Source organism: Vanellus vanellus (assembly GCF_965231255.1).
Source record: "Vanellus vanellus genome assembly, chromosome: 2".
Classification (NCBI taxonomy): domain Eukaryota; kingdom Metazoa; phylum Chordata; class Aves; order Charadriiformes; family Charadriidae; genus Vanellus; species Vanellus vanellus.
In genome coordinates, this window is record NC_138906.1 from 24,768,826 (window position 1) to 24,793,190 (window position 24,365).

General features: G+C 39.0%; 1 protein-coding gene across 1 annotated transcript in view; it reads left to right on the plus strand.

Annotated features, from left to right (window-relative positions):
- Window positions 1–24,365, plus strand: part of ADAM22 (ADAM metallopeptidase domain 22) — a gene marked incomplete at both ends in the record, with an annotated part of 136,513 nt that overhangs the window by 68,272 nt on the left and 43,876 nt on the right. Inside the window, 5 exons of the mRNA XM_082479785.1 lie at window positions 10,512–10,594; window positions 15,206–15,269; window positions 15,927–15,996; window positions 21,204–21,274; window positions 22,542–22,616. Of these exons, the coding sequence (XP_082335911.1) occupies window positions 10,512–10,594; window positions 15,206–15,269; window positions 15,927–15,996; window positions 21,204–21,274; window positions 22,542–22,616 (363 nt within the window). The remainder of the gene's footprint in view (window positions 1–10,511; window positions 10,595–15,205; window positions 15,270–15,926; window positions 15,997–21,203; window positions 21,275–22,541; window positions 22,617–24,365) is intronic.

Genomic DNA, 24,365 nt, shown 5'->3' on the forward strand with positions numbered 1-24,365 from the left:
TTTTTTGGGTTATCATTCTGTCACTGATGCTGTCAGTGAGATGAAAGGCAAAAAACAGCTATAGTGCTGAGTAATTCACATTGCTGGATTTTTCTCCCTCAGAAAGAACAACTGATATCTATTCAGTGACATTTTCTCATATAAAATGTTTCCGTTTTCCTCTTCAGAGAGTGTAGAAATAAATGTTTCTGCCTGTGTTCCCCCAAAACATTGGACAATTCTATGAGTTCTTAGAAAACTGCTTTCTGAAAAAAATTAAGCAATGAAAATAGTTCAAATCCCAGTCAGAGAACTTGCACAGGTGGATTTGTGGTAGATAAATGCCATTATTTTTTGATGGCACATTTAAATATAACTAGAAGGAACTATATTTCATTGGCAATCCTAGCTTCTAAAGTGTGGTGGTGTAAACACAGTATGGGCACAAAATTACAGCAAGAGTGCTCACAGCATAAAAGAACGTTGCTTTTTGCTTCTACTTCAGAGCATGTTCATAATCATGATAGCGTCGAGCCACATAAATGGAGTAATATTAAATGCTAGGTACTGTTTTTCTCCCTTGTAGTGTTGCCAGAGAAGCTTTGGCCAAACTTGCCTTGTGGCTTAAGATTGCCTTGTGGCTTTGTGTCCCAAGCTGTGCTGAGCCGTATTGCTGGCCCTCGCGGTGCTGAGCCACTGCTGGTGCGGCAGTGAGCGCAGGCAGGGCAGTGCCGGTGCCTTCCTTCCAACCATTCGAGGCCGTCCTCTTGAGCCTGGGTGCCCCAGCATGGGCTTGTGCTCTCTGGAGGCTCTAGCAGAGGTGCCGTCATTGCAGTTTGGGAAATGAGGGTTGTGGGGCAAATGCATTGTAATGCTGCACAGCAAAGCAGAGCCCTTAGTTTGCAAAAATAGTCATTATTTCCTTTTGTTACGTGTGTTGTTTGGCTCGTAGCGTGCACAAAATGCCCATTGCTGTAGCTTACAATTATTTTAATGCCTGTGCACAAGAGAGGAAAATTATTGTTCTTCATTGCCTTGCTGTGATTAAAGTCTTGGCTTGTGTGCACCACGATGAAGGGCTCTTTAAATGCTCTTTTTTAGGAAAATAACATAGAAGGGAGAAAAATATTAAAATCTTGAAAGGCCAGAGAGGGCTGGGGGCCCTTGACATCATGGGTATTGCTTTTTCTGTTAATCACCCTCCTTCAAATCTGGTCTGCTTGAGGCGTTGTTAAGGTGCAGTCCCTTGACTGAGGGCAACGTCTGTGCCTGTCATATCTTAGTGTCTGTGTTTGAGACCTTATCCTAAGTAGCATTCCAACATTTTGCTGTATCACCACAGGTATGAACTGATCATAAAGCTACAATAATTTGTGGTGCAGCCAAAATAAACACCCAGCCAGTGAGCAGGTCATTTTTGTCATTGACTGGTATGTTTCCAATCTTGTAGCAAGGTGCTTCGACCACCATCTTCCAGTTTTAAGGGCATCTGCTGTCTGAGCTCTGTAGAAGAATCTCTTAATTTTTCTTCAGCTTTTGATAACTCACCATTTTATAAGCAAAGAGGAAGACATTTCAACTTGCCAGAAAAGCCGGTATGCTAAACAGGCTTTCCTGTGAGGGATTGCATTTTCTTCCTGAAAACTGGAGCACTAGTTCGGCTGGTGGGAGGGGATGGGAGGAGAGCGCAGGGAGGCTCTGCCCTGGGAGGCTGGAGCCTGGGGCTGGCGGGTAGCTGTGTGTGTATGGACCTGGAGGTTGCACAACCTGGTGATGAGTCCCTGGGGGGAGAAAAGAAACTGAAAAGGAACAAATCATAAATAATGCAGGAATTATATATGCCTATTTCTGGCAGGGCTTTTTCGACTGTGTCCGGAGACTATAGAAGCTGTTAGTACCAGAAAAATCACTCTCTGTCTTGTTTGAGAGATTTTGAGTAAGGGTTCCCGTAATGTCATCAGAGCTTCTCCACCCTGCTGTCTCAACAGAGCTCTACTTGCCTCATGGCGAATTATTAATAAATCTGGGCCATAATCTACTTTATAGTGATAGCAATAAACTAGCCGAGGAAGAGCTGACAGGGAGTCTTTGAGTCTGACACAGTTAGTAGGGGATTCCTGCAAGGTTGTTCTTCAGACCGCTCTCATGAAATATTTTCATTAATGACTTAGGTAAAAAAAAGAAGTGTATATTAATGAAATTTGCTAGCAGGACAAAACTGGGAAACATTACAGGATCAGATGGAGAACTGGCTATCTCTGACTAATGGACTAAAGAAAAATGGGGTGAAATTGGCTAGAACAAATGGTGAATTCTTTCACATAGAGGCTAATTATAGGTGTTTTTGCTGTACGATGAGAGTTCATAAATTGAAAGTTCCACAAGAAGGAGAAGATCATAGTGTAGTAGTGGAGCACGGAATGACTGCATGGTTTATACCTTACAGGATGCTGCCATTGGAAAGGGAACTGTGGTTCCAGAGTGTACTGGTCGAATTACTTCCCATAGATTTGGGCTGCAAATTAATGTTACTGCATGTGCCCTGATGAAGAGTTGACAATTTGCAGTTACTCTGGACATGTTTTTTTCAGCAGCATTGTGCTGCTGCGCTGAATTGATAGGTATTGAGAAATGCTAAAATTCTGTTTTAGCATTGTTTGAATTATGAAGACAATTCCTTTGGGGTTCAGTAGAATGTAGTATCCTCTGTGGGGTACCAGGGCAAGATAACCAGCCATCATATATAATGCATTTGCCTGACCTAATGGTCCTACAGGCTGGCACTTTTAATGTACTTTTGCATAAACATTTTATTATATCTTTTTATCTCTCTGCTATTACTAGCTTACATCCTGCTACTGAGAAGGAGGAAATTAAAAGTGGCAGCTTTCAGTATTTGGTGTCCTTCCCAGGCCATGTTTTTGAATATACTACAGTAGAATGAATCTCAGATCGTGAGTCATGTAGGATCTTGCAGATTTAATTATCTTGTCTTCCTTTTCTTTGTGACATAAAAAAATAAATCCAGTGTTTTTAGCTAGTCCTGGAGGGGAAAAAATTGTCAGAAAGTGGAAGTCATCAAGAGCTTAAAATGTACATCCCATTGCGGATGCGGGCCGCAGTGATGAAGTCCTGGTTCTGCTGAAGTGAGAAGTCGAATGACTTTGTGACCATCAGGAGTCACCTCTTGAGTAGTCTGCTGCAGTTTTCACATGCCCCAGACAGAAGGCAGCAGTCCAATGCCTGAATTTGCAGAAAAGTCCTGCCAAACTTTGTGCATCTCATGAGTTATTTTTCATAAGCTACAACATACAGCATACATAGGCAGAGTGGCATCACCCAAGCGTTCTGTAAACTGAGACCATGCAAAGACTGGGTATAGCTAAGAGAAATTAACTACTGGTATAACATTAAAGAGCATTGAATCCCTTTGTAGATGCTTTTATTAAAAAATAAAAGTATCTTTTTGGGTTTAACTTAATCCCTTTGAGGGGGAATTAAGCTAAGCAAACTGAAGCTGCCGTACTTCCGAAAGAGCACTTCCATGCAAGACTTCAATGTGCTTTAGCTTGACATCTTTACTTACTTGACCTTGACTTCTGTAAATAGCTTTGCCTAGACACATCTTTTGTTCCCTATGGATACTGAACTGGCACTGTATTATATACAGTAGGTTAATGTTTCTAGACAGTCTCAAACTCTGTGAATTCTCACTTAAAAAGAAGTTTCTGTCATTCAGAAATAATGAGCCAATAAGGAAATGTAATTAGTATTTTCCTCCATTTTACTCAGACCTTTATCTTCTGACTGATTGGTATCCGCATAGGTGTGTGCCAACATCTCATCTTCTGTGTTGTGTTTATAGTGATCTTGTACATCACGTGCTTATAACTTGGCTTCAGACTGGGGGTATGCTGATGAACTGATGTAATAGATTAGCATGGGTAGACTATAAAGAATTTTCATATAGTCCTTTAAATGTTTGCTCCCTTTCCCCTACGTACAGGCATGCAGGAATGGAGCAAAATGACTGGCATTAAAATGACTTGCGTGCCATGACTCGGAGACACTAGGCACTCCTACAACCGCCGACTTAAAGACAACAGAGTAGGCAGGAAGAGGTAACCAACCCTGTTCTCCTCTGCCTCATCTTTATCTAGCAGCTGATAATAAAAATAATATTTTCTAACACCAAGGTAAGGCAAGGCAAGTCAAGAGGCTGTTTCTCAAGCAGATGCCAAGGCAGCTCCCAGACCAGATGGCATTGCGTTGGCATGAGCTCTCTGTCCACACCCTGCAGCTACATTTGTGGATCATCTTCTCTTGTAGCTACTGGGCAGTAAACACAGGCCTCATTTGGCCTCCGAACTGGGAAGCTGGGCTGATAGCACATGCCATCTGCTGAAATCACCCACCATGAGTCACCGATGGCAGTTGGAGTGAGTCGCCTGTATGCAGGATCCTGTCACGTACACGCGTATCTGTGTTTTTTAAGAATACTGCCAACAGTCTTTAAACATGGGCATTTTATGGAGAAGCCTTACAAGCAGTGATGCTTTATCCTAATTTTGGAATCCATATTTCTGAATATTTCAGAATCTGAAATAGCGTTATCACCTAATGTCACTGCAGCATATCGGCTCTGAGTTGGACATGTGTACATGTATGTGTGATAGCTATCCTACAGAGGGAGGACACCATTCACATTTTCAAAACAGCTGGCTTTCAGAAGTCTATAGTATGCTGTAGCTAAGACCAGAGACCTGCTCTGCAAAGAGGTGATGCCAGGGTCCCTGGAGTTGTTACTGAGCCCAGGACTCTGCTGCAGGACAGCACAGACCCGCCAGCCAGGCCCCCGTCTTTGCTGAAGCACGTGTCAATTAAAAGAGATTTTCTGTTGATGCAGTTTCACAGGTCAAAGTGCCATTTTCACTTTTCTATTTACAAATAGAAACCCATCCATAACAAGTAGTTTTCTGCCATAGAAGTCAGTGAGAGGGTGTGTGTGTTTTCTTCTCCTGTTGCTCTTTCTCATGCAGTCTTAGTTATCATGGGGTCAAAACTTGTGTAAGCGCCAATAATTTGTAAATAGATCTAAGTGATTACAAAGAAAGCAGTTTTAAGACTAATGATCCCACAATGGGTAGCTCTTAAAAAAGCTAATTGTTATCTTGCACTTCACAGAATGGTGGTGTGGTTGTTAGCTGGCCATTTGGGAGCTTTCTGCTGCAAGGAAGGAGAGAGCTGTGTTACTAGGATCTGAACTAGACCAGCAATCTCCTTTCCTTTGGATTAATGAGTGTTAAAATGGGGATACGTAGATGCTGGAAGAAGGAAGTTATTAATTTTAGGGTCAGTGTCTGAGTGCAGCATGAGTTTTAATGGCCAGCACCTCCTAATTGCAGAAAATTGCTTACTTGAAGATCTGACGTCGGCTGTTATTTGAAAGCAGATGAATGTGCATCCTTAGTTTTCCTCCCCTGGGAAGGTCATGGTGTCTCTGAGGTGAATAACAAACACTGTCAGTGTATGGTCAGCAGATGCTTTCCTCAGTGAGACTGCAGAGAAGAGTGAACTGCTGCCATCACTGACTGTCGTGGCTGTTATTTTGCTTTACTTGTTTTCCCCCTTCATTGTGAATATGAGTTAATGTGGTTTTTGTGTCTTTTATATTTACTCAGCAGCTGGTGTCTCTATCGGCAAGGACAAACTATCTTAAAGGATACAAATGGGGACAGATTTTACTTGCATCGTTAACATCTCTGCCTTCTCATTATTTAGTATCTTTGCCACACTACCTACCCAGACAGGCTTCAGGGAAACTCCGGCTGATGTGGGCAAAAAGGGTTGCATGCTGGTTCACGAGGAGCTGTAGCAGTTCACAGGGCAAGACACCCCTACTTCAGGATGTTGCTATAATTATCCAACTTAAGCATCAAGGTGAAGACTAAGTCATAAACTGACCACTATCATAATTGTTTTAATTGACCCTGTGGGGAGGATGTTATATTTTTAGCTCCCCCAATCAGTCGACTTCTTATGAAACATCTGTATATTCTGTATTGCTCTTGGAAGTCACTGGTAAGGCTGAGAAGTTTCATGAAGGAAGGAGAACTTACTGAATGGAGGAAATGGACAACTGTGTGCCACAGGCATTGTCAGCAAATTTGCCTTGCATCGTGCTACCCACAGCATGAACAGTGGCTGTGAGCCTTGTGGAGGCAAAAAAGTTGAACTTCTCTCTGTTGTAGCATTAGACTGGCTTTGGACATGGCATGAGTGTGTGTGCGTGTGTGTTGCAGGCTTGTGTCACAGGCATTGTCACCTTGTCTGATGGTAGATGATATTTAGCCTAATTTTCTCCCAGACTCTACACTGGTCAGGTTTAGTTTTAGAGCAGAAAGTAGTAAATGTGCTGCTTACGCTGATGGCTGACATATGTTTCAAGAGCGGTCTTATTTCCTCTTCAGCTTTACACTAAACCATTCCCCTGCAGCTGACAAGGGCCAATGTGGAGGTTTGATTTGCTGAGGTGGGCAATTATTGCCTGCTTTTGAGAGAGCAGAGAGGGGCTCTAGTAGCTACAGGAAGCCAATAGGTCTTCACAAAACACCCTTGATTCTCTGGACTGAATTGTTGTTGGTAATGGTGCTAATTTGAGCTCTTCGGGGAAGTCTTAATTTTCATATTTTTAGGAAAAAAATAAAGATTTTTTTCAGCTCCTGTTTCACAGCTAGAGATACCAATAGAGGAGAGAGAACCCCAGCCCTACAGTGAGTGTTTCCAAGAGCAAAGTAAAAGAAGATAGATGTGATGATTACGTTTAAGTCTTTTGGTGGTCTTAGATCTCACATATACTGTGATTCTTCCTGTAGCATAATGTATTTTATTACAGCACCTGCTATAAAGGAGCTTTAGTACATGTCAAAACCAACAGGTTTTCAGCCTCAGCACTACAGGGAGGCAATGACAGTAAACTTCTTGTCCAAAATTACATGTGCTCCAAAGTAAACGCTGACCTGTAGCGTCCCTTCTGTTGTCCTGACTATACAGAATGAGTCCCAGACTTCATAGCTTTAAGTGCTTCTCTCTTCATAGGTTTTGTGAACTGTTGAAAATGAGTCTCCCAAAAGTACAATATACAATTTGCACCCTCCCCACCATGTGCCGCATGTTACCGGCATGTTTTATCTGCTTGAGACCCTATTAAGGAGTGCTGAGCAATCACTTTCCCAGAGCCATCCAGAGCTACTGACATCTGGTTTCACTGCATCACCTCTTATTTCCTTGCTGAGATTATAACAATCCTCAGAACTTCATTTAGGAGTATCCTGACAGCAAGATTTCTTACACTGAAGAGTTCTGTTCAAAAAAATACAACACACCGCTAGTGCATCAAGTACTTGAAAAAAGCTATTTTCATTTGAACCCCTTAAATTTTATTAACTGGTTTTAGGTGACTTACATTATGTTGATAGAACCAGAAGTCCATGTGTAATACATGTTTCGTAGTGGTAAGAATCAGTCCCCAAGACTGAGATCAGAGTTACATTTCTGTCGCCGCCAGAATTACCGTGGACTTAGATAAAAGAATTGAACTGATTGATTGAATAGAATAGAATAAATATTAGAGAAAATAGATATAATATATAATAAATGGAATAAAATAAAAAAACCAAATAATAATAAAATAAAAAATAATAAATAAATAGAATAGAATTTGTGTGACTGAGTTGTGTTTTTCTTAGGCAAGAATTTAGAGCTGTTTTTGTTATATTTTTCTTTTCTAGATCCGTATGCCTAAAAATTTGCTCATGTATTTATTATGGAATAAATTAATTTGGAGGTTCTATCATGGGGCATTTATTTGATTCTCATTAAGAAGATCAAAACACACTTTTGAGCCACCGAGTTGGATTCTTAGTATGAAAAAATGTTCCTCCTGGTTACAAAGGCATGGTTTTGCAAACTAATGGAGCCTGAGATTCTACTTCTGGTACATATTAACTACATTTTCTGAGAACAAACCGATTTGTCTAATTACTCCAAATTCCTTCCACAGCTAGAACTCTGTACAACTCCCTACTGATAGTCCTTTCAATATTATTCCCCTATTTATATGCTTGCTCCAGTTATATCTTTTACAGGAATACTACTGCAAGAGTTCTGTTTAGAGAGGATTTTATTACTCATAAGGTTGTAGTTTATCTATATAGTTTGATTTTTTGTCTTGTTTTTAGCTTACTGGAGTCTCTCTTTGTTTACTTTTATTATTCATATATTCTGGAGAGACCTGAATGCCCTAAGCAGTCCTGTGATCCTGTAGTGAGCGACATCCTAAAGACTGAAGGAAAGAAAATCTCAAATCAAGAGAGACTGAAGTAATTAAAATATAGGAAGTAAGTAGGTGTAAAAAAGGAGAATAAAATAGAGAAAATGAGCCAAGGTTTCAGGAAAAAAAAAGTAAGATGTAGTCTGTCTACAGTCCATGTAGCTTAGGATGTTGGTGGCTAAAATGCACGTGAGTGCAAAGCAGAAACTCAAACCCTCTCGTTTTCACTTGTATTGCATCTGAATTCCAAATGCTTGTCCTGACAAATGGTGGTCGAAGGGTTATGGGTCGTATGTCTTCTGCCAGACACCCCACTTTAGCCTGGTATGGATGGTCAGTCCCGAAGCTTCTTACAGACATGATCCAGATAAACATCAGCACAGCCTATTGAACATTACGTGGGTGGCACCAGTAGCGTTTTCCTGTAGACATCTTAGTAGAGAGGTGCCCACGATGGGTAGCATGATGCTCATTCTACAGGTCAGTTTGCTGAAGGTGTTCTGTATCCATACCAGATACACAAAGACACCAAGGTGGATAGGCAGTGGAGGTGGCTACTGTCACTGCAGCAAGTGGAAGGAAGTAGTGGTATGTAGAAGAGATGAAATAACAAGATTGAAAGAAATTGGAAAAAAAGAAAAGTGTAACACTTTTAACAGAAGATATGCCACAGGGATTCTCCTCACAGAGTAAAGAAACAAACATGCCAAATAGTGTCAGACTCATTGTCTGTCGGACCAGCCATTGCATTTCTCTGTAGCGCTGTTGCGGGTCACAGCAGCTGTGAGCTGCCCCCAGGTGTGCTGCATTGAGTGCTTTGGGGTCCAACAGCAGCACAGCATGCATGAATGCTCCAGAGAAGATATTTTGAGGAGGAACTAGCGATTTCCAGTGACTGAGTTGAGATTAGGTCTCTTTCCCTGTGAGCAGCTATGCTCTGACAAACAGGCTCCTATACTCTCTTAAGGAGAGCACCTCAGAACAGAGGCACTCATACTTGCTTTCAAAAATAGTTTGCACGGCTTGTAGAAAACAGAACAGGATTTCCTGGTCAAAACACAAAACTACCAACATATGCTAGGTGTTTTCTTGCTTTTGCTGGATCTTGATTAATTTTTTTTTTTCATATTTGAAAAATAAAATACAAAAGCACTTAATGTCAGATGTCTAAAATGACTGTGCTGTGCCTCATGCAAGTGACTGCCAGCTTCTGCAAAAGCAGTAATTGGACATAAGTATTCACATGGCTGGATAAATTAGGCTAGGTAGATTATATACACATTTGCTGGTAGGGAATAGAAATAGTAAAGTGTTGCTATATAAAAAAAAAATAAACAAACCACAAAACAACCCACTGAAAATCTTCATCATAGTCCTTTAACCAACAGTAGTGCAGTAATATGACATAACTGAATTTGGAAAGGCACTAATAGGTAAGTTCCTCTGCAGGGTAGACTGGCAGTGAGAATTTAAGGGATGTTTGAATTGTTTTTATGATTTTGCATACAAATGTTGACATTGTGCAATACTGAATATGTGCATGTGCAGTAGGGCTTACTTTGCTATTGGTGTGACTTCTATGAAACTAAGGGAGGGATTTTTTGAGTAAGGTCTGCTGGATTTGCTTTGAAAGGTGTCTGTTTTATTTGCAGAAGAGAAGAGGAAAATATTAATTTTCATTGTATTCCTTTACTGCTTGGTTATACTTAACATTTTCATTAGTTTTGGAGCATTAGTGAGCACTTCTGATTTGTTCTTTTTTTAAATCAAGTATTATTATTAATCGATAAGCATACCTTTCTCCTCAGAAGTAGGAAATTGCCTTACCCTCAGAGCATATTGTCCGATGTAGCCATGTGCAGACCAGGTGTTGAGTCGAAGCCCCCTTTTTCCAACTCTTCCTAGTCAATGAAGAAAGATGGGCACTTTTGGAGTCATTTGTCTCTGAAATCTGTCTCAGGATGCCAGGGATTTCACACTGAAAATATCTCCATTTGGTGTAGAGAGTAAAAAGGATGTTTATCTACGTACCAAACCATGGCTGAAAGGAGATGGGATGGACACCCTGGCAAGTGATAGTCAATTCTTGGTTCCATGTCAGTTCCTTGGCAATGTTTTTATGAAAAAGCAGTGTTTGACAGGATGGAGTGCGATACTGTGGGATGTCCTGTGGATTTACAGTTTCAATTTCCAATTTCAGGGAGGAGAACATTGCTATTATCAGGGAGAAATTCGAGGAAATCCTGTATCATTTGTTGCCTTGTCAACATGCCATGGATTACAGTAAGTCTGCTGTTTTGTTTTTACTGGCCTTTGCTTATTAGTCTTTTAAGCAAAATAAAGCTGTTTATAGTAAAATAAGTGCTATTTATTTTCCTACTAGTTTGTCACCAATATTAAGTACTCAACAGTCTTTAGAAAAAATGGGTTTAATGTGAACCTTGCAAAAGCTTTGTTTGTTTTCAGAATTCACTGACAAAGCACACAAGTTTCTTTTTTTTTGTCCTCTCAAAGTGAGGACATATGAGAGTGGCCAGGTACCGTTTTAAGATAATTTATTATAGATATAGAAGAGTAAAAGTAGCTGAAAACATCCTATTCTACAAGAATAAAAAACACTGCCAGTATTGACATAAGCTGTTTGGAAATTGTGTTCTTTTCTTGTTGCTATAATGATGTATTTTATCTTTCTTTTCTACTCTCTTTACAAAGGAAAGTGTCAGTTAAGAGTTTCTCTTCTCCTATCCATTTTCTTCACAGAATTGCTGTCCTTAAGCTGTGTGCATGGGATAATACTTTTGATATAGTAAAATCTTGGAAAATCTGGAAGAAAGGATATAAAATTGTGCAATAATAATTTTTTTAGAAAGTACATTATTTTAGTGATAATATAATTAAAGCGCCTGTCCTCTGAAGGTTACATGGAGCTGTGTGTTGATTGTACAGCTTTTGGACTTGTGTAATTTTGGCACTATTGAAAGATGCTAGTCAGGTTTTCAGAGCAACCAAGTAACTTCAGTGTCTGTTGAATCTGCAAATTGCAGGATCTCAGTGCTTTCGGTACTGAGATCAGCTTGAAAAGTCATGGCAGCAAGTTAGCCTGTGTGAAGATTACCTGAGCATTGCCTTAGAAAGTTCTGAGGAAGCAGGGCTTAGCTGATGGAAATCTTCTTCAGGTTATTGTATATCTCCAATTTCTCTGTAGTTTTAGTATCAGCCATGTAAGTACACATATTTAAGTAGCACCTTTCTTTTCTGTTTGTATGTTCTTTGTTCGGAAGGGGGAGAATGCATGCAGAAGACTTGTCATCCTTGCACTTGTCTGATTTACAGCTGTATTTATGTCTTTTATGATCAAGGTTGAGCAGCTCAAGAAACCTGAGCCCAATTTCAGTATGGACAGTGAGCCTAAAAATAGTAGCATCCTAATGCGTCCTGAGCTGCTGCATGGCTTCCATTAGCAGTGATCCATTAGGTCTTGGCCCTTGCTAACTCCTAGGAGGAAAAGCAGAAAGGAAGGAGAGCTTGCATATGTCCTTTCCTGCCCTCCTTTTGCGGGTTTGTTCTTAAGACTGACCCTCTGTATTCTTAAATTTCCTGATACTCAAATTGGTCCCTTGTAACACAGTTATGTGATGAAAGATGCATTTTTTTCCCCTGTATAATTCTCCCTTGAGCGGTATCATTTTTTTTTTCCCTTTTTCTGATACAATAAAGTTTCAGCAGAGTTATCCTTCACACAAGACACAACATGAAGCTTACTATAGCAGGCTGGTAATTCCAGCATCCAGTATAAGAAAGTAATATTTTCCAGAGCTGTATTAAACTCTAATTCTCTGACACTGCATTTCCGTCATTACAACTAGCTCCTCCAGAGTCGATTTTAAATGCTAAGTAATTACTAGAAACTCCCACCGGCAATCAGAGCTCCTTAGCTCCAACCACAGTTTGGAGTGTCTCACTGGGATACGGGAAGCTGGGGAGAGTTATCTTCTAATAAGGTCCGCGGGGCAGGAGCTTTGCTTTCATGAATTTTAGGAAGTTCGTGAGACAGAGCAGATGCCTTTAATAGAATAACAACCTTCATATTCCCAAAGTTCACACTAATCTCCTCTCTTACTTATTAGTACCACCAGATCTTGTCCAGTAACAGCAGAATTTTTCATACATTTAGAAAATACAGTGTTTTTTAATCAGAAATTATGAGTTCTTCTGTTGGTAATGTCTATGTTGTGGTCTTCCTTTTATTAGTTAAATTAATAGGATGACTGGCTGACAGAATACTTAAAATTATGAATGTCTTCTCTTCTTAATGACTTTGCTAATGAAAAATGTATCTCTGTAACCTTAACTCCAAGTGAGCCATTTTGTTTGGATTTTTTTTTTGTTTTCTGTCAGATATGCAGTAACCACAGTTTCCTATGAGTTAACACAAAAAACTTTGAATGCAAAACACATTGGTTGCTGGGATATAAATAAGCTGTAGTCAGGCACGACTTGCAGTCCTGTGTTTCAAAGCAAGTTGCACAGACACCAGGTTGGTCTATGATTTGGTGCCCACTGGTGGTGAATATAAAAACTGCTGTTATTACTGTAAATTAGACTTTCACGACTACAAATTTGTTTGTTTAAAGAATACATATAATCAAAATTCAGGTTTTTGAAATGGCCCGTGTTTTACTATTGCTTTCTTTCTAACACATCTGTGAGCGTGTGATTTGTTCACAGAGCACTGGACTATTGAAGTCAGTTGGAAAAGGACCATGAACAATTTGAGTAGGCAAGTCAGATCTGTAGGTCAGCTGTGACAATTATTCTTGTAACTGTTGAATGACTTGATCAGTCAGTGCTGCTGGGTGCAGCAGTTGCACGAGAACACATTTACTGATAGCGTTACATATTGTAGACTGTGCTAAAGTAAAATTAAAATTAGAGGGAAGGAAGTTTTGCCTGATTAAGAGCTTCAGGATGTTACCAAATCTAATCTTATTCCTAGGCAAAGAAGCTTCAGCAAGCGCTAGTATATTTATCTTAAGCTGTGTAGACAGTATTTATTTCTAAAGAATAGGCACAGGTAATTTGAAAGGTGAAACAGCTTTAAATTGTAGATATACTCATGATCACACTTGCTGTACGTTATACAGTCAGTAATCCAAGCTACTTCTGTGAGTGCTGCATGGTTAACCCTGTAAGTGAATGATACTAAGATAAGTATTTTCATTGATAGCTGTAATGGTTTACAAACTTAATATATGCTTATATTTCTTAATAGTCAGGAAAAGAATGACAGTATTTTACTGACTGCATCTGGTCCTGTGCAGAAACAAAATCAATTTTGCTGATTTAAAAAAAAAAACTGCATAAGAAAAAAAAAAGTATCTGGTTTTGTTGTTTATAATTCTGGTGGGGTTTTTTTGATGCCTAACAGTTTGCTAAAGAAGAATCTAAATGAATAAATAATCTTGCTTTCATACTGCTGTTGTGTACTATGTGCCAAGTTTGAACTTACAGCTCATATTTATGGCCAGGTTTAAAGCCCTTAGTAGCAGCATTTCAAAAGGGACATGCTGATACAGCCTAATCCAACCATGTGTGTATGGCACTGTAATAAAGGCAAAATTATTAAAAAAAATGCTGATTTGGTTGAAGATCAGAATAGTAGTGATATAAGAAATGTTCTTTGGTTGTATGCTCTTACAGAGTAATGTCTATGTCAACTCTTACTTTTAAGGTGCAATTCAACCACACTTGTGCATCCTGCATTGTGTTAAAGACTAAATCATAGTACACTCTTTACTTAAATAAACTTAAGGTAACTCTTAATAGAAAACATCCTTGCAGGAATGGACCTCACGTTTGCTGTACATTCGAGTGGTAATGCAAAAGCATCTGGTGTTACTGTCACAAACTACCTTAATCCATTTAGAGAGCCTTAACAGTTCAGTTTTTTCTTCATTTGTTGTTCATTGTGTTGAACTGTGTGTTGGAATTTAATACAGAAAATTGGTGATTGTGTATGGGCAAGCAAAGTGACAGATTTTCTGAGATACATAGCAGTGTGCTTGTCATGAATGACCTTGAAATTTCTGTGGTTGAGAAGATTTTATGCCATTAAGAAAGAGACCATAAGTACTTAGCCAGAACCATGGGTATGGCAGAATGCTTGGTACTTTGTATCTCTCTTCACCACAACCCATCAGAAGTCTGTCAGATTGGGTTTCCTATCTCCTTATCGTGAACATCATACGATGTCCATATTGATATGATAACGCATACAGACATTAATGTTTCCTAGAAATAGAAACTTAAACTAAATCAATTTAAAAAGAAAAGCCCACTTGTCATAATTATTATGGCTGAAATGCCCCAAACAGTCCTCTATGCCCAAAAGATCCCCTTATGCCCTTTATATTTGGTACTATATGGAATTACTAAGGAAAGAGTTAATCAAAGCCATTAAAACCTAAGGATCGATTCAATTCAATAATATTTTTATTTTGGGGAAAGCTGCATGTGTGTTCCGAATACACGTGTTCCTAAAGACAGGTCCCTTATTTATCTATTGCAAGTGGATCTCTTGTATGGGAGTGGGGGCTCTGAACTGGATTTTCAGTTGGGTAAATTAGCCAATTTTTGTGGTGTTTATACGTGTTGTAGAGAAGCTTCGGGGAAGAAAGAAGAGTCTATATCACCACAGGAGAGAACATCTTTCTTTCTGAAGTGAAGAAACAAAAGATTCACTCAGAATTACGTTTAGTTCCTGAAAACAATTTTTAACTGCTTCCTTTTCTAAATATTTAATTTTTTTAAAATATACAAACTTCTTAAACTTACTTCCATGTTGCAGTAGTATTTGTTTATTAAATCAGTATTTACATTTCTTGCTCTTGACAGTGGAATGTTCTATGATGGAAATCATACTTACCTTATCGAGCCAGATGAAAACTACACTTCAGATGTAAGTAGAACTTATAGTAATCCTTCTGTGTTTTTTGTTGAATACTGAAATTCACAGGTGCGGGATAGGCACAAGGCTCTGGGACCAAAGGGTCAGTCACCCTTTCATTCCCAACTCATTTACCTTATATGTGAGTCCCCATCATCACAGACAAAAGCAGACCTCCAAAATTTAGGCAGTGCTATGTGTATATGTGTGTACTCTGTAACACTTGGATGTAGAGCAGTGCAGCACCAGAGGGTAATTGAGGGTCCCTTGGACCAACAGGAGAAGCCTGTGAGTGCCGTGCCCCCTTCCCTGGCACTTCCCACTCTGGATTCGTTACATCTCTCTCCTTGTGGTTTGGCCTTGACTCCAGTTCAGCAGCTCCTGTGACTCCCATTGATGTTCCCTGGGCAGCTCTCTTAAGCCTAGCTCTAAGTGTGCTCAGCCACTCCTTTTGATATCCTTAAATATTTCAAATAAAAGATGATTAGCTGTGGTGTTAGCAACCACATCACAGTTAGGAAGAGGAGAAGAATGTAGAGTAATGGTGCCTTGCAACTTGCATGTTTACTAGCGTAGGTGTTGGATGACAACGACCTTTGGAGCTGTCTAATGCTTATCAGATGGATTAATTTATCCAGGTTTATTACATGCAATTATTTACCATTTCAGGATGACTTCCATTTCCACTCTGTTTACAAATCCAAGTTATTTGAGTTTCCTTCGGATGACCTGCCATCTGGTATGATTTTTTTATATTAATGACTTATTGACTTGTTTTAGTCTGAGGCCAAATTTGTTCATTGTGTTTGATAGATAATCTTCTGATAGTATATTGTTTATTTTTATACCTCTTCTTTTTCCCAATTAAGTAAGAAACCACTGGAAAAAAAAAGAATCTGAAACACTGAAAGCACTGAAAAAGAACCTGAAACACTAAAAAAACCCTGAATCCAATGATTCAAGCATCTCCTAAATGTTCATGTTGTTAACAGAAACCTACATCACAAGTCATGCAGTCTATGAGCTGCATTATAGCCTAGTAGTTGTAGAAGGAAAGGACTGAGGTAAAGATGATGAAAATAAACCCTACATTGCCAGTGGTTGATAACTTTTTGTGGATTATTCTTATTTTGAGATATAGGGTGAGTACTGTGGTGTGAGGATAAGCCTGGGAGCCAAGAACTTGCCAAATATCGTTTCTGTTTAGTGACTCTCTCATCTCCAGTCCGTTCAGCATCTTTCACAGTACTGGCTATAGAATGGGCCATGCATTTCAGTAGAAATGGATTTGGAGGCAGAACTGGTTTCAAGTGCTTGTAGCGATGAATCCCCACAGTTTATATTGTGTGTGGAGGGAGAAGAGGTTTTAAAAAAAATGAGTTTTCATCTGAGAAGTTGGCTTGTTAGTTGAAGCTAAAAGTGCAGTATTTATGGCATATCCCCATTCTGTCAAGGATTTGCTAGTTTTACAGATATATTTTCCTACTGTACAAAATATATCCTAGATAAATAAAACTGTCCTTTATAGACACTGTCATTTTGGTAGAAGCCACCTTTAGACTAATTTCTTTGGGAGAGTTACAGTTGTCCAGTGATCTTGTTACAAACTATTTGTCCTATGGTAACAGTTGGATCTGGAATCTTACCATGCTGGGTACTGCACATAGGTGGGTCCTTCCCTGGAACACAGCGTGTGCAGGTTTGCTAGTTGTTGAGCAAAGTAGAATCATTCAGAGAGCTAATGAGAAAAAACAAGGGAAATTGCTACAGTTGGGTGACCTTGATTTCAATTCTGAAGAAGTAATCTCTCTGAGTCTAAACAAAACAGTGTCCCCGCTTGATGCCTCACGTCCTCCGCTGATGATTGCCCCGGTGAAGTGGAGGATATGTTGGGATGGAGGGGCAGCACAAAAGGCTCATGCAGCGCAAGACATAGACATCTGTATCCTGAAGTTTCCTACGTCCATGCACCTTAGACATGTTCCATGGTTACTCCCTGTACTTGTGGAGATGGTAGTGAAATGAGAACAATTTATTTAACATAAGGCCAAGTAATAAAGTGCATCTTTTATCACACTTTTTTGAGGATATGTCATTTGAAAGGTTGGAAATAATGCAACCACTGCTGAGTTTAAAATAAATTTTCTGTCTCAGATTGTTAAAGTAGGACACTGCTAGAGCTGGTACTTAGTAGATATTTGTCAGCTGTCGTATAAGATTTCCTAATAGTGAAATTTTATGTTTTCAAGATTTTGGAATAAAATTATTTTCTTCTTTTAAAATTATGAAAAGGAATTCATTGCAAGTATAATCCACGAGATTATACTTGCACCAAAGCTTCTTGTTTTTCAAAAAACCTATCAAATAGGGCTTCAGGGTTTTTTGGGGTTTGGGTTTTTTTTTCCCACAAAAATCCAGACATGCTTGTACAGTTTTGATTTTGCTGTAGATAACAAATAAATAGTTGCTGGCTGTGCTGTACAGAGCCTGGCATGTGACACAGTGGAAGATGTTGCCATTAGATTGAATTAGAGTGACAAGATTGTAGAAAAGGTTGAAAAGGAGATTTAATTGTGGAGTGCTAGTGATCTAAATTATACAAATATTTGTAATGTGGATAAGAGTTATAAGGTGCTAATCTTCTATCGCGTTATGTTTAGGATCCCATATACAGAGAAATAAACTTTAACTCACAGTCTGCTCTCCCACATGCCCATACTTGATTTTGTAAAACTCCTTGGAAAGGTGTTTCTGAGGTTTGTAGTGAAAGTTTTGTTAGATGTAATAGATTATATCCTCATTAGGAATCCCACCATTTCACTTTGTCTGTGAAAAGACAGAGGACGTCTCTAAACATCTCCAGAGGACAAGAGTAGTCTGCACCACCTTCTGCTTCTCCACCCTTTTCCCTGTGCCCATAGGAGCTCTATTGTTCATCCCCCAACCTGATGCACACCCTGCCCAACCTTCTTCACTCCTCGCACATGCTGCCCCACCAGGTTTTTTGCTTGACACTCTCTCTTCCCTACCAGTCTGGAGGGTGCTGACTGTTGTCTTGACTTTTCTTTTTTTTTTTTTTTTTTTTTCTTTAAATAATATTTGCAATTAGTTGCTGATAGTATTGTAATTGATTTTTTTTTAAGTACTACAGCAGAATCATTATTATTAGTAGCAAGCACTGTGCTAGGTTATGTCATGAGTATTTTTATATTCCTTATTACTCTCATAATTTATCAGTTTGCCCAGCCTAAGGACATCTGTGATGTCAAGATTTTCTTCTTATCTTTTAAAGAGTCTGTGTGTAAGCTAAGATTTCCACTCAGAACTGCATTAGGAATGGACCGGCTGTATCATCAGCTTCAATATTGATGTTCAAAAGGGAAAAAATCAAGTAATAGGAATTACTCGATATCAGTGATAGTAAAAGGACACGCTATTATACCACAGTTCTTTAGCAATGTACTTTTTACATTCTTTCGCTCCTTGGTTATCAAAGAAAAAAAAAAAAGAAGGCTATAGCAGAAAATAATTTATTGTACTGTAGTTTGCAATGGTCTGAGGAGGTAATGGGGACTTGAAATTAGGAAAGCTTGGATGGATGACTGGCATGCTTAGAGCATTTGACTTCATAATTTAGTAGACTATTTTTTCTCACATTGTATTGAGACATATAGTGCGCTGGCATGGTCTTAGACAACACTGTGTTATTGAAGGTGTTGTTTTTCAAATAATGCATAACAGATGTCCTTTTCTTTTGAGGTCACTTGAAAGACATGTAGATGTGGCACTTAGGGACATGGTTTAGTGGGACTTGGCAGTGTTAGGTTTACAGTTGGACTCGATGATCTTAAAGGTCTTTTCTTATCTAAATAGGTCTATGATTCTATGAATCCACATTACACTTTTTCAAGGTAACATGTTCCCATCAAAATTTCCACTAGGCTTTCTCAGCTATCTACATTTCCTGTGATTTTGCTGGTCATGTTCTTTTGCCTAACGGTCCCTGGCTGGAAATGTACCCTGTGTGAGTTAATCCAGCTTGTGAATTATAGCGCTGCGTTAATGTGTGTTAATGTGTTAACATTAATGGCTGCATCATTCCCCTCTAGAGATGACTGACTTCCGATGGTGGGTAAAATCGCATTTGCTGGTAAAGTTATCTGAGACCCTATATACAAATTGTAAATTATTATTTTTTTGATTGAAAAGTTGTATTTTTACCCGTTTCATTAACCATGATAGAAAACCTAAAATTACAGGTTGAGAGCCAGTCGTGTGGCACTAGAACATAGATTAAATAGATAAACATATGTAAAGCATAATCAAAAAGAAATTTGTAAACAGCTTTTCAAGATTTAGTTTCTTATCATTGCAAGCTCTAGTGACTGCAGGTCTTTAAACAATATATAGTGACCGTTGGATGTAAGTTAATTTATTTTAGGTCCTTTTTGTAAAGAAAATCCTCAAGTGTACTGGTGTAACAATGAAAACATTTTTAAGCAAAAGGCCTATGATTGTCCAGGCCCCTCCATAAAAAGGTATCTGCAAACTTCACATACCAAAACGACAGTATAATCCCCAAGATTTATCCAAGACAATACCAGTTATTCATGCTTTACTTTCCTAGTTTGTCTTATAAGCAACTAGCCACTCCTGGTTAAGATTAGCGCTTACGCCTGGTAATGTTTGTCAGATGGGCAATTCAGCTTCTTGTTTTAAGGTTTTGCTGATATGGCAGCCCTGTCAAATTCCTATCAGCATTGGTTTTAATCCTATGGTTTGAACCTCATGCAGAAATTGCACAGTTAATGTGCAGCAGGTGGGAGGTGGAACTGTGAGAAACTTTCCTGTATCACCAGTGAAACTGAACTGTTTAGGATTTTGTAGCACAACCAAAAGTTGTTTACAAAAGTATGTGAACTGGAAGTCCCCTAATTTCCACAGCTCCTATAGTACTGTCTACTTCTCTGCAGGACTGATAAAATCACTCTGGAATACTGAAAGCAGTTTTTAGTCCCTGGAGACTGAAAGCATGTCCAAAGCTGGAGAAAGTATAAAGGAGGGGACAAAGAAAAAAAGACATATTACAAAATAAGCAGCTGCAAACATTTAATTTATGCATTAAAAAAAAATCTTCTTGGGATTATGTGAATAGTAAATATGTTTATACAGGATAAGGAAAGAGATTTCTGTTGTATAGAGAAGAGCAAGGCAGGGACTATAAATCTAAAAAGAAAGATGGAAAAATACTTCTTGGACATTTAAAAGGGTGAGAACAAGCATTGTCTTCTGCTTAGTTTATAATTTGTCCCTTTCCATGAGTGGCTAGTAATAGATTTGGTGAAAGGGATTTGGCAAAAGAATAAACTACTTGGTGCTTATGATTAGGGATTTAAGAAATTAAAGACACAGTTGGATTAGCAGGGAGGAATATTGTATCGATAGTGAGCATTGCCAAAATCTCATAAGGTTTCTCCCAACTCTAACATATTTTACTTTGTGAATGTAATCGTCTTAAAGCATTAATTCTGCCTTCCGTGCTCTTCTTATTAATTTAGGTAGCTATTGCGAGAGCTCTGTGAATGTCTGCTGAATTCCCGAAAATGTGATTCGCTCCATGGAAGCACTGTGCTAATAATATTACATCCCCAGTGCTGGTGAAGTTTTGGCGTAGAACATCTGCTGTGCTTTCTGAAGCGTGACACCCACAGATCATCTGTTTCAGCAGACCCAGATTATCACTAGTAGAGTTTTTAATAAGAACCCTGTTACTGGGAAGCATCTGTAACATTGCCTCCTTTCTAGCTTGAAACTTGAAAAAAGGACTTGTTACCGCATCTGATGTGCAGAAGAATGCCGTGCTACTGTCATGTGGTGTCGGGGTTACTAATTGTTGGGCTATATTCTTGTATACATTCGATGTATTTGCCTCTGTTTTCTGCTTAGAGTTCTGGCAAATGAATACTACATCACAGAAGTTTGTTGTAAAGCCAAGACACGAAAGAAGTAAAAGGCAGGTATGTGCCAATATGCTTGTTTATAAGTAATATGCCATCAAGTTTGTTTTGTGTCTGCTGCGTTAATTTGTCCAGATGGAGTGCTGCTGCTGCTGGTTTGGCATGAGGTCTCTATATCAATACAGCTGTTACAAAAAGAGGTATCTAATGTTGACAAAACATTGTTGGGTTCTCTTGGACATTGTCTACCTGAAGAGTTATAAAATTTTTAAACATTGCTAAATTGCATATGAAAAAGTAGCTAAAATATTTTCTCTCATTTTAAGCATAGAGTTTTATCAGAAACTCCCAATTAATGAAATATTTACAAATATTTTTTATGTTGCAATGGTGATAAGTACCTACTTTATCTCACTTGACTTTGATTTAAAATAAATATTCTAAACTGAGAGTTCATTCCCTGTTTATTAAAGTGGGGGAGACACTAAGTGCAGATGTTTTGTCTGTACCCTGGAAAGATAGCAGCAATCTTTGCATTATAAGAATGGAGCTCTAATGAAGGTACAGGTCAATACAGAGCCTGGTCAGGGGGGCTGAACAGTGCAGGCAAAAATGAAATACTGAGAGCAGTGGGAGGGGAAGATGACTTTAACTTTTAGATGACTAATGTAAGCCTCTCAGAGGCAAAAGAGAAGTGAGAAAGACATTGGAAAAGTTCCATAAGTCAGTCTTGAGGGTCTTACTTTATATTAGGTGGTTTGCTACGTTTCTATAAACTAGCCATTACTCTGTATTTTTAAAACATAATGATGTAATAACTCTCCTGGGAAAACCCAGGAACACAAGGACACCACGAAGAAGCACATTTGTAAATGTTTCTAAATGCAAAGTAACCATAACATGGAGATGAGTACTGCATTCACTGTGTGATTCAGGCAGTGTGCAAATAAATAATAGAATCGTTACAGAGATTTTTCATGAAGAACTCAGGAGGGATCCCTTTCTCTTTGGAAAAAAAAGTTTATAGCTGACACAGAGATAAAGGCCGCACTGAGGATTCTCTTTTAAAAATGCTAAACTTGGTATTGGATGAGTTGAAAGACTTGATTTCGTTGTTTAAGGTCATATAAACGTCCTGGCAGAGGTGAAAGCATTTTTTAAAATGATGCAATGAAGCACAAGAATTTTCATCAATATCTCAGACCAGAATTAAGACAATAGTAAAAATGTATGCATGAGAAGTTTGGTTTCTGAAGCCGTTTGTAGTTATCAGTTACACTTTTTCTGTATTCTGTTAGACTCTCTTACAGCTGTACTCTCTCTGTAGGTTCGTCAGATTCCACGTAAAATTGAAGAGGAAACAAAATACATTGAGTTAATGATTGTAAATGATCATCTAATGGTAAGACTGACACACTTCAACATCTTAAGATTATCACTAACATAAAATTGTTTTAATTGGTCCATAAAGTATAGCAATAAAGAACAACATATGGCCAGAATAAATTCAGTATGCCCTTAAAAGAAGAGATTATGGTCTCATTAACCATTGATGAAGTTGCTTCTGAATTTTGGCAAGGTAATTTCATCAAGAATGCAACCAGGCCTGAGTATGAGAAAGAAGGGTGATAAGTTAAAGCTTTGTGTCATAAAGTAACTAATGTCAGTGTGACTTAAGCTGGTGATTTTCTTTCCGGCTTTCTTGAGCATTTGTCTTAGTTATAGCCACTCAGCAATCAATAATGCAGTTATTGCAGTTGTGCAGCTGCTGTCGACAATGGGGAGATTATAATATGTCCAAATCAATATAGAGGAAATTATTTTGTTAATCTTGTATGCTTTCTCTGGGAGAACATAAATAGGCTCTTTAATGTAGTGGAAAGAGACATAATAAAGTTTAGTGTATTGAAGAAAAAACAGGCTCATTCAAGTGGGAAAAGGCACAGATTTATGTCAGTGAAGATTATTAATAATTAATGAAAGGAATATCAAAGGAAATGGGGAATTCTCCATTGCTTGCAGTCTTCAAATCCAGACTGTATTTCTGGAAGATGTGGTGATGTCAGACACAAACAATAGGATTCAATCTTGAGGTAACTGGGTAAAGTTTAGAGATGGTTATGCCCCTCCGGCTGGTGACAATAGTTGATTTTATGGTCCTTTATGGCTTTAAAATCAAAATGTATCTATACATTTTATCTACCCTTTCGATAATGTGCAGCTTCTCTAAAGCAATACCCAAATTGGCAAAAATAGGCATCAGAGTGTAAAAGGAATGTACCACTGTCCATGGACAGCATACTCCTCCATCAGCTCAATTTGGTGAGCATAGCAATAAATTCTTGGATTCAAACGGACAATACTGGATGCAGAATTCCCTAATTTGTTGTCATTGTGTTTGAACCTGAAGATGTGAAACCACAACTTTCCCCTTGGGACCTTGTCTGTCTGGGCCAATCTCCTCCAAGGACAATGTTTCCTAATTTCGGTTAATTATAGCTACTGTGAGAGTCAGTCCACTTAGGAGTTTGTTCTCTGAAGCAAATGCTAGTGAATGTCCGTGGTTGAAAAAGCCAAATAATTTCCTCCCAGGAGAAGGAAGTGTTGTATGCTCTGGGCTCCTCCCTTTCCCCACAGCCTGGGCTAACACGCATGTGTATTTTGATTACTCTGTGCATGCAGTAGATGTGGCGCTCCAGGTGCACTCAGTGTGGAGCTGACATCTTGCAGGGTTGGAGCCGTTTTCACCGTTCACCCTCCCCAGGCGCTCCCAGAGGGAGCAATGAACTGTGCTTCTTCCTCTGGTCCGCAGAGCCAGCTGCATCCCGCCAATCCCCCTGGGTCACTCACTGCTGTGAGGCATGCGGTGCCCTCCTGTCTGCCCCTTGGCTGCTCATCCAACCATTGCCTCCGTTCAGGGAATAAAAATCCAGCTTCCTTCCCTACTTTGGAGGGAAGTAAGGCCTCTGGGGTCCAGCACCGGGGCAACAAACTTCTCTGGATTGCAACCATTAAGGGAGAGAGAGAGCACTTCTCAGTGAACTTTCTAATTTCTATTGAACGTGATGTTCATGGTATGAAATAATCCTGTTGGCCAACTTGGGTCAAGTGCCCAGGTCTTGCTCCTCTTCATCCATGCACCTGGCGAGCT